Source organism: Curcuma longa, chromosome 11, assembly GCF_044706935.1.
Source record: "Curcuma longa cultivar G26 ecotype Majalengka, Jawa Barat chromosome 11, ITB_CL_G26_1.1, whole genome shotgun sequence".
Taxonomy (NCBI): domain Eukaryota; kingdom Viridiplantae; phylum Streptophyta; class Magnoliopsida; order Zingiberales; family Zingiberaceae; genus Curcuma; species Curcuma longa.
This window is the reverse complement of record NC_133871.1, coordinates 3,234,443-3,245,190: the sequence shown is the minus strand read 5'-3', so window position 1 is coordinate 3,245,190 and position 10,748 is coordinate 3,234,443. Positions and strand designations below refer to the sequence as shown.

The window sequence follows — 10,748 nt, the reverse complement described above, 5'->3', positions numbered from 1 at the left end:
ATATAGTAAAAAATTATATTTATCAAATTTAAAAATCAATAAATAAATTTAAAAATATAAAAATTTTAAACAATCAAATAAATTTAAATTTAGAGTTCCAATAATATACAAACGAATTAAATTTAAATTTATAAAAAAGAAATTAAATTAAATTTAAATAACTATTTTAATTATTTGATTTATTTAATTTAATTTAATTTAATTTGACTCAATTATTGTATTAAATAAACTTACACTCTTAATTAAACCGCACTGTAATAAATTTTCTCGTACTATTTCATATAATTGCATTTTTTTAAAACAGAGAAATGGAGTTCGAATAATTTTGGAGGCAAAAATTAAAAAGTAGCATAAAAAGCCACAATCGATCAGAGAAAAAGCAAGAAAAGTTGTAGAAAAGAACCCTAAAAATGAGCAAATCGCAGCACCCAGAACAAAAATATTTTGAGAAATATTTCAATTTCCAGAAAAGTTGTACTTCGGTCTTCTCTCTATCTTTGTCTAGTGGGCCCCAACGCCGCTCCGCAACTCCAAGCCAGCCACCCGACGCCAACTACGCTTCCCCTTTTGCTCTCCCTTCTTCGTTTGATTTGAACTCTCTCTCTCTCTCTCTCTCTCTCTCCTTCCGCATCCTTCGTCCGCGATCGCCTGCTCTCCTTCTTGCTCCTCGTCTCCGGTCGCCTCCCTGTGTGGCGATTGAGCAGGAGAATCGTTTTGTGGCTGCGGAGTAGGAGAGACGGCGCCGGAGTAGCGAAAAGGGCTACACGTTTGGTATTTTTTTTTAAAAAATTTTGCACGAGGGTCATGGCGTCGGGGAGCTACCGGAATGGAGGGGTGAAGGTGGCCTCCAAGCTCGACCGCCTCCCGTCCTCCGCCGGATACACAACGCCCAAGCCCTCCGCCAAGTCCAGGCTTTCAGCTGCCGCCGCCCCCTCCCGCCGTGGCGTCTCAGTAGCGCCCTCCGCCAGCAGGACTGGTGGAGATTCCGGGGGTCGGTTTCCTGCTTCCCCTTCCTCTTCTCCTTGCTGGGATCTGATTAGATCGCGCATTCTGCGCCGATCTGTGGGCTAATTGGGTCTCCGGAGTTGGATGAGACTTATTTTTTTTTCACCTCCTTTTCTTTTATCATCAAGAGCAGAGATTCTGTTTCGGGCTAATCTTTTCTTTTTTTTTCGTTTGCCCTAAATAGCAAAATGCCATTCTCTATGCTACCGATTAGTTTTCTGCTTTCCATGTTGGTACTTGAGATTCAGTGAATGAACTGCTGCTGCGAACACTATCACTGAGTTCTTGTGATTGTCTCTGTTGTGCTCGTGCAACTGATAGTATTAGGTGCCAAATATGGACATCCTCCTCTATGACTCAATAAAGGCAATGGTCTCTGGATCTTATGATTTGAGGGAGATCCTACGGATGCTAATCGATTCAAGAAGAGACAGCCGCTATCAAACTTATATCATATATAACTGGACTATAAGTTACATTTCTGTTTATGGAGCTTTTGCTTTTGAAAGATAGTTTTAAGGAGTTTTAGAGAAGTTGCAGGGGAGGTATATGCAGTTATGGATGAAGTGGCTCTTAAAGAGATGACCGAAAGGAATAATTGTCTCTTGCTGTTTGATTAATTTTGTGGTTGGGGTTCTTAGGTGAACTGCATTTTGAATTTTTTTTGATGGTCCTCATTTTGTCTCTTTATTCCTTTCCTGCTATGTGCTCTTCCATATGCCCATCTCATGTTTCGATTGTTTTGAAATGGATTGTTTTGGTGCAGTGCTTTCACATTTCTTTTCGTAGGACTGTTAGCTCCCTATGTCGAATGTTGAAACTTTTCACGCAGTTCAGAAAGCCTTGTCATAAACATAGGTCTATCTTGCTTGATTGAGGTTTAAAATCTGCATAAGTATTAAGAAAAATGACTTTAAAGGTAATATTTTACCCAAAAATAGATTTGGTCAAGGTATAATCTGCAAGATAATGTTATAATTAGCTTTTATCCTAGGCAAAAAGAGGGACGCTTGTCGGAAGAATGAACGGCTTCAAATCAGTCCTACTTATTAATTGTTGTTAATAAGGCATACTAGCAGACTTGATTAGTTATAAAGTTGTGTAGGTGCATTCATCTATAGCACAATGTGAAACAAACATGATCCTCGGTTAATGAAATATTTGGTGTATGCTTGACTAGAAGAATGACCCTAGAAATAGAAGTGTAATGTGATGCTTGCCACTTTGATAATGCTCAGTAATAAATAGACCTTTTTCCATGTTCTTTCTGAAAATTTTCACTTCTAGAATTAAACTTCATTTGCACGACACTTTACAGTTCCTGGAAGAGTTCGAGTGGCTGTAAGACTTCGGCCTCGAAATGCAGAGGAGATGGTAGCAGATGCTGATTTTGCTGACTGTGTTGAGTTGCTGCCTGAGGTTCTTCTCTCCTGCTTTTATGTTAAGTCAGAATTTATGACTACTGCAATCTGAGAATTTATATTTAGTTTGACTGGTTCAGTACAACATTGGTAATTAAACAAATGTGTCAGTAATTGTCATTTAATTGTTGGTTGCAGCTCAAAAGGTTAAAGCTCCGTAAGAATAACTGGGATTCAGAAACTTATGAGTTTGATGAGGTGCTGACAGAATTTGCCTCACAAAAACGTGTATATGAAGTTGTCGCAAAACCGGTTGTAGAGGTAGATATGAATGCATGATATACATGTGTAACTTGTTTTTTTTTTGTCAATTCTTGTTTGCTATTTTAGATCTTCCTTTAAACTTCTATGTAACTTTTAATCTGACAATTTCAATGACAAACCATAAATTTTGTTTGACTATTTATGGACATCATATTCAAAGTTGTGTTCATTTTCTAACACTTTGATCAAATTCTTTTACATGCAGCTAAAATTATCCCTTTTTGGTGATTCATATGCATTGTTGCGTTACAGACTGCTTCAAAAAATAATGCATACTTGTTGCTCTTGTTATCCTCTTAGATATTTATACAACTCTTGGTTAAAAACCCATTTTATATTGTCCTGAGATTGCTCAAGTAATCATTTTATTCTTAAACCTGTATTTCCTGTTATAATTTCCCCTTTCTTGTATTATAAAATTCGAGTATCTTTGATCTTTATCCAATACGCCAATATAAGGCACCTTTGATTCTCATGCTTGCTTGATGGAGTCATCAGCATCCTAATGGGTTCCAAATCTATAATTAAAGAGTTCACTATCATTACCTTTCAATGTTATTCTGGTATTGCAGCTTGTGACAAAGTGTCTTTCTTTCACAGAGTGTTCTGGAAGGGTATAATGGAACAGTTATGGCCTATGGACAGACAGGTACTGGGAAGACTTTTACTCTCGGAAGGCTTGGAGAAGAAGATACAGCTGCCCGAGGCATCATGGTCCGTGCAATGGAAGACATCCTTGCAGATACATCACCAGAGACTGATTCTATTTCAGTATCATATTTACAGGTTCTTTGCTGTTAAAAATGGGATAATTCTGTATCCCATATAATGACTTACAATGCATAAGAACTGATAAGACTTTTACTCTCCGTTCGTTGAGAGTTGTGGTTGGATGCACGATTTGTTCTTGCTGGCTAACATTTGATTTTATGGCTTTATATAGCTTTATATGGAAAGCATACAAGACCTTCTCATTCCTTCAAATGACAACATTAACATTGTAGAAGATCCAAAGACTGGGGATGTTTCACTACCAGGTGCAACAAGTGTAGAAATTAGAGATCAAAAAAGCTTTATGGAACTCTTAAGAGTAGGTGAAGCGCACCGTTTTGCCGCTAATACGAAACTCAACACAGAATCATCTAGGAGCCATGCTATTCTGATTGTGAGCAAAACAGAATTTCAATCTTTTTGTGATAACTTGAACTTCACAAATAACTTATGCTGTATAATAACAGGTACATGTCAAGAGGTCAATGAAAGGAAGAATTGATGCTGATCACAGTTTTCATGGTGAAAATATCATGGCCACTAATTTGGTCTCATCATTCAGACCGCCCATTGTTAGAAAGAGCAAACTAGTTGTTGTGGACCTTGCTGGTTCAGAAAGGATTGACAAGTCAGGTATATTTTGTACGTTATATCCAGAAATTTTGGCAAAAATTTAGTTGCAAAAGCCATTTGGGATTTCCGTATCTTATCAAACAAGAATAAGACAGAATAAAATGCACAGTTTGTCTCTCTAATGTGCAACATTTTACGCCCTACAAAAGTATGAAGATTTATGCCCTGATTATGTTATATCAAGAATTTTGCAATGATGATGAAACACATCTGTTTCTTCAGACGAAAGTGCATATGTATCTTCCCAACAATTTTTGGATTATAATCTTGATTCTTCTGTATCCAACTAATTGGACTTCTTGTAGCTATACTCCTAAATACATATTATCTTTTATATATGGTAATGGCTTTTATCAAATATGTCTGATGATTTTCTTGTGCTATAATTTCTTATAGGAAGTGAGGGGCATACTCTAGAAGAAGCAAAGTCAATTAATCTATCACTGAGTGCTTTAGGTAAATGCATCAATGCACTCGCAGAAAATAGTCCTCATGTTCCAGTTCGTGATTCAAAGCTTACAAGACTTCTTCGAGATTCATTTGGAGGTATGATATGGAACCTTCTGAATTACCATTTACCAGTTAATTATGCACCTGAAAATTTCCCTTGGATAATTCCATAACTTAGATGGTTAGACTCGATGGGTAATTGTTGTGAACACTGCCATGGTTGCTTGTGAAAACTTATGAAATAATGCCTTATACTGGTAAATATTAGAGAATCTCAGACTGAATCTTGCCTTATCATCACCTCTTGGTTTTAATTACTCGATTTATGGGTTCCAATGGTACTTAACATCCCTGCCTTAATCGCCTATTAATTCAGTTAAATCATATGGCAATCTTCAAAGATTCTTTGCCTGTCACAAGTAGCTCTATCTTTATTCTCATGTTTTATTGAATGCAAATATTTTATAGGCAGTGCAAGAACTTCGTTGGTGATCACAATTGGTCCATCTCCTCGCCATAGAGGAGAGACAGTGAGCACCATAATGTTTGGACAGAGGGTATGGTTGTTATTTTACATTGAATTTTTGCTTGCCTTAAAATTACTCTTAAGTTCTTATGGCTTGTGGGATGTTTTCCATCTTCTGAGATAGGCACAGTAACTCCACTGAGTGTCTTACTCTGGCAAAGAAACCTTTTTAATTATATTTGTCAATTGCAGGCAATGAAGGTAGAGAACATGGTAAAACTAAAGGAGGAATTCGATTATAAAAGTTTATGCAGGAGGCTTGACATTGAGCTTGATAAATTGATTGCGGAAAATGAAAGGCAGCGGAAAGATTTTGAAGATGAAATTGAGAGAATTAGAATGGAATCAGAGAATCGAATTGCTGAAGCTGAAAGAAGCTACATAGATTCTCTCGAGGTATGCTTAAAAATTTATACTTCAGTTCGTTAATTGGCAATTTGAAGGAAGTTTCTTAAATTGTCTGGATGTTTGATTTAACAAATTATAATTACATCTAACTAATATTCTCCTGTGCTGCACTGCATCATATCAAAAGTATTATTTGGGTGGCTGATGAATTTGGAGAAGCTCCTTTTTTCATTTCACAACTCATCATAAAATGCACTTGACTGTCCAGCTGGTCCTGACATTTTTGCTTTTCTTTCTTTGGCATACAATATGGTGCTCTTTTTTGGTACAAAAATCTTGTCAAAAATAGTACAAAGAATGTGAAACCTAAAGTGGAGTTAAGTCAATGCCCACCAAGTAACAGCCTTCTGTATGTAAGTACCAGATAATTTGTGACTTTTGTATGCCCAATTATCATTACTAATCACCAACTTTCGAAGTATTGTTTCAGAGGAGAACCTTAATTTTGCATGATCTTCAGTTCTTCACCATCTTCAACTAGCCATATTGCGCAATTATCTATGCAAGTGACAGTGAAGTCCAAAATTGTCGTTTAGGTCCATGCTTCTCCATGTTAAAGATTCTGTGTTCAGGATAATGTCAGCAGAGACACGTAAATGTTGAAATCACATTATCCTACTGAAGGCTCAATTTGCATTGACATTGAACTAGATTAATGCAAACCAACTCATATCCATGTGCTTCTTTATTTAGGTCATTGTCTGACTTGTTCTCATGTTGCAGATACTGCTTGTATCTGAAATCTGTATTAACTGTATGATGATTACTGGCTCCATTTTTAACCTTATTCTTAAACATGGTTTAGTCATTATATCCTATTGATTAGTTTAATATTTTTCTCCATATAGAATGAAAGACTGAAGTACCAACAAAATTATTTGGACTCAGCGAAGAAGCTTGAGGAGAAGTGGAAGGGTAATGTTGATAAAGCAATAACAGAGCATCAAAATCTTTGTCTTGACAAGGCACGTAATGTAGAGGTATCTACTGATACTCATGACTTGTTCATGCAATGTTTCGTTTACTATTTTCTTGCTTCTGGGCTTTGTTACCAGATATCAGATGCTTTATATATTAATATATAATTGGCTTAGTTGGATATGGCACAAACATAGTTGTGATTAAATATTCTTTTAGATTCTTAATCAGAATATTGGCATTAGAGGAAGCAAACTCTCTATTTGCATTCAAGCCATATAAAATGCGATGGGCATTTGATATTCATACACAAATAGTGTTGTAGCTAATGAATATGAGAACTTTCTAATATGTTTAATTGGCCAACATTTCCTATTAATTTTTTTCTGTTGGTACTAACTTTTATTCTATTGGATCTTTACTGATTTTGGGCTACTAATTTCAGATACTTGTTCCTGATATATGATGTCATCAGTCATCAGTGATTATAGAATGCACATATGTTGGGTGATATACTTGGATGCACAACATAATTCAGCATTTTGATCATTATTAGTAGATCTAACAAAATTGATATAACTTTGTTGGAACTTTTGGGTCTCATGCATGGAATTGCTTCTTTTGCTTGGTGCCTGACAGGATATAGGATAATATTAAGTTAGAAACTTTTGCCTTCTTTGCTAAATACGCCACAGTAAATGACTAAAAAACTATGCATTTGATTGCTTATCACACAATACCTCTTGTACACGCTTTAATCATTTAGCAAACTTTTCAGATTGCAAATCATGTTATTTTTCTTTGATGAATTGCATACTTGTTTTTGCCTTTTCTGAATTGTCTAATAATTACAATTTACTAATTTCTGGCAAAAAGGCTCCATCAACATCTACCTCAGATGATGTTGATGAGGTCAGACAGCTTCAAAATGAAAAGCATTTGCGACAATCTACTGAGGATGAAATTAACAAACTTAAAAGTGAAGTATCACGTTGGAAGCAATTAGAGGTATGGGATCCTTTGGATATGGTTAAGAAAGCCTATCAATATCTGAAATTTGACTGACATTGGCTGGTAATCTTTATGATCTACACTTTTTGGGTGTTAGGAAGCTGGAAATGATGAAATTTTGAAGCTTCACAAGATGCTGGACAGTGAAGCTTGTCAGAAGCAGAAACTTGAAGAAGAAATTGCAATTCTGAAGAGTCAGTTATTGCAATTGAGCTTTCAGGCCAATGAGGTACATGCCTATAAATTAATTTCCATGCAATCATCTGGAACATTTATGCAATTTCCTCAGCAACTATGACAGGTTTCTTGAATCTATCTATATATCCAGCTGAAAAGGGATTATTTTCTAATTAAGATTGTTTCTGATTTAGGCAAAGCCGAGTCTTGACAGAGGTGTTCCCGGGAAATTATCAACAGGATTCGACTCCCTTGTTTCTCAAGCTAGACATTCTCAGCTTAGAGACTCAGCAAATGGGCCCAAAGCTTCAATTGCTAAACTATTTGAACAAGGTGCTTGCCCCAATCTTCCTTCAAAATTAATCGACAAATTGTGCTATTTGGTGAATTAATAGTTACTGAAATTTTATTGAGTTGGATTTTTTAGTGTAGTTTTTTAATTTTTTTTTCTTTGGCAGTGGGTTTGCACAAGATACTGTCATTGCTTGAGTCTGAAGATCTTGATGTTCGAGTTCATGCAGTGAAAGTTGTAGCAAATCTGGCAGCTGAAGGTGTCTTTTAATTTATGTATCTTTAACATATACACTAATTGGTTCACTATGGAGCTCATTAACTTTTATTATTTCATTTTCTACTTACTCATTTTTTTTGTTAATACGTTTTGTTGCCAGAAACAAACCAAGAGAAAATTGTAGATGCTGGCGGTCTTACATCATTGCTGATGCTTCTAAGAAGCTCAGAGGATGAAACTATACGTAGGGTAGCAGCTGGTGCAATTGCCAACCTCGCAATGAATGGCAAGTATATGATACAGTTCCTCCTATTACTGAGCTACACACTCAGATTCTGTACCATTAGGAACCATAAGTTTATCTCTCTTGAGCAGGGAGTTTTTCCTCTCTTGCTAATTTCTGTTCTCTACTCGTTTTATATCCACAGAAACCAACCAAGAGCTTATCATGGCACAAGGTGGCATTGGCTTGTTATCGGTGACTGCTGCTGATGCCGAGGACCCCCAGACACTTCGAATGGTTGCTGGGGCCATTGCTAATTTATGCGGGAATGGTAAGTCCGAATGCATTTCTAGTATCCTTGTTCAACTGCTAATCCTACTACCCTACTTCAACATGGACTAATATTCAAGGTTGCTAATTAGCTCAGTCGGTAAGGACCTTGAAAGTTGTTAAGTCTTGGGTTTCAAATCCATCTTCACCCAAATGTGGGTTGAAATTGGAACAGATACAAGACTTTGCCTCTTTGGATATGTTTTGTCAAGATTTCTAAAATGAGCCATGCCAAGCTTTATTGTGTTGAAGCTTACTTGTTTGTCTTATTGAGCTTAATGAACATGTTCAAGCTTGATTTTTTAAAACCTAAGTCGTACATATTTAGTTAAAGCATTGATGCTATAAATAAAACTTATAATTTGTAACATATTATGCATAATTTGTATTATACCAAAATAATAGGTAGCATGATTGTATTCTATTCTCTATATATTTGAATGAAAAAGATCAAGAATATAACCATAATTAAGCCTTATATAAGTTTACATCTGTTCGTGAACTATTTATAAGCTTTGTCAAACATTTAGTGAGCCAAGCTTGCTGCTTCCCAATTTGTTAAGTTAATATTTTATTAATAAGAGAGCATACATGAGGTCTTATCAAGTTGAAAATTGAGCTTGTTCACAATGTTTTACATATATTAAATCTGCAGCATGGTCATTTGATCTCTGTGTTTACTGAAGAATTCATGTTATTGCAACACTTCGACACAACTAGTAATTGATCCTTTAGCCTTTGACATACATTGGATCGAGGGGATGATGTTAAATGATTATTTTGTCCTGCAGATAAGCTACAGAAAAGGCTTAGTAGGGAAGGTGGCATCAAAGCATTGCTAGGTATGGTTAGATGTGGACATCCTGATGTTCTTGCACAAGTTGCTCGAGGCATTGCCAATTTTGCAAAGTGCGAGTCCCGAGCTTCAACTCAAGGTAAAAACTTGTTCCTCAATTATCAATCAAGATTTGAGACCATCTTTATTTTGTTTTTCTTTACTTCATACTTGCAATTGGCTGTCAGTTAATTTTACCAATGTGATGACTACCGATCTCAGTGCAGTCTTTAGATCTTCCATCTTAGATGAACAAGTTATGTCAAATGTTGTGTATCATTTCTCGCACTCATACAATGGGTATACTTGAAGGGAAAGCTAGGAAGGGGAGGAGGGGGAACGTGACAAAAAAGTATTGCAAATTTTATGAAACTTTCACTGTTCTGCTGCCTCTCCCTCCTAACTTTGCTCGTAAGTAAACCAAGCCATACAAATCCTCCAAATCACTTACATTTCATGTGGGGTTCCTTCTTCAGGTGATAAGGCAGGTGTCTCACTTTTGATAGAGGATGGCACTCTTCCTTGGATTGTAAAAAACGCAAATCATGAAGCTTCACCTATAAGACGCCACATTGAGCTTGCATTATGTCACTTAGCTCAACACGGTAAATTTCAATATCTCCCTAACACTTGCAGTGACCGAAACCCTTACCGTGGTTTTCCCTATCAATGCAATATGCAGAAATCAACGTGAAGGACATGATCACCGAGGGAGCATTGTGGGAACTCGTCCGCATATCCCGCAACTGCTCTCGAGAAGATATTCGACTGCTCGCCCACAGGACCCTGATGTCAAGTCCCATGTTCCAATCAGAGTTGAGGCGATTACACATCGAGTTCTAACACGCCCAATCTCCCGTCTGCCTCATGGTTCGCAGTTTTGCTTCAGGTGTTGCGCATAAACATCAATATCTGCCTTGCAACATGGCATCAACAATGGCATGACGACTACACGTTTCCAATCAACACATCAGGGTTCTTATCTCTGGGGGAACGAGCAGAATCCAAAATCACATTGTAAATATTGTTTTCAAGAAACAAGCGTGAGCTTTAGAGGCATTTGTGAAGATCAATTTTTCACGTGACTGAGCATTAATGACTTGCAACCTTATTATGTACCTGTAGCCAATGGACAGTATAATTCAACAGTTCGTAAGATTTTGACATGATTTATCATATTTTTATTATTTTAATATTTATCTCGTTGATGAAAGACGCAAGTTGGCGAAACAATAGTTATTTAAATTTAGATGCGATGAAACAAG

The 10,748-nt window shown here is 36.5% G+C and overlaps 1 protein-coding gene across 1 annotated transcript; it reads left to right on the top strand.

Annotated features, from left to right (window-relative positions):
* Window positions 1-783: 783 nt before the first annotated feature.
* On the top strand, window positions 784-10,380 carry LOC141838936 (kinesin-like protein KIN-UB). Its single transcript, XM_074726568.1, has 19 exons — window positions 784-991; window positions 2,324-2,424; window positions 2,565-2,687; window positions 3,291-3,476; window positions 3,634-3,855; window positions 3,929-4,094; window positions 4,491-4,640; window positions 5,013-5,101; window positions 5,263-5,466; window positions 6,327-6,458; window positions 7,273-7,404; window positions 7,505-7,636; window positions 7,779-7,917; window positions 8,043-8,135; window positions 8,256-8,381; window positions 8,524-8,649; window positions 9,440-9,583; window positions 9,960-10,088; window positions 10,166-10,380. The coding sequence occupies exons 1-19, from the start codon at window positions 805-807 to the stop codon at window positions 10,324-10,326; spliced, it is 2,742 nt and encodes a 913-aa protein (XP_074582669.1). The 5' UTR covers window positions 784-804; the 3' UTR covers window positions 10,327-10,380.
* The last annotated feature ends 368 nt before the right edge of the window (window positions 10,381-10,748 follow it).

What these genes read in the sequence shown, in the direction of transcription:
- LOC141838936 (XM_074726568.1), top strand. Translation starts at nt 805, where the DNA reads ATGGCGTCGGGGAGCTACCGGAATGGAGGGGTGAAGGTGGCCTCCAAG. An exon ending in GGAGCCATGCTATTCTGATT is followed by an intron (nt 3,856 to 3,928) that starts GTGAGCAAAACA and finishes GTATAATAACAG; the next exon opens with GTACATGTCAAGAGGTCAAT. An exon ending in TGCTAATTTATGCGGGAATG is followed by an intron (nt 8,650 to 9,439) that starts GTAAGTCCGAAT and finishes TTTGTCCTGCAG; the next exon opens with ATAAGCTACAGAAAAGGCTT.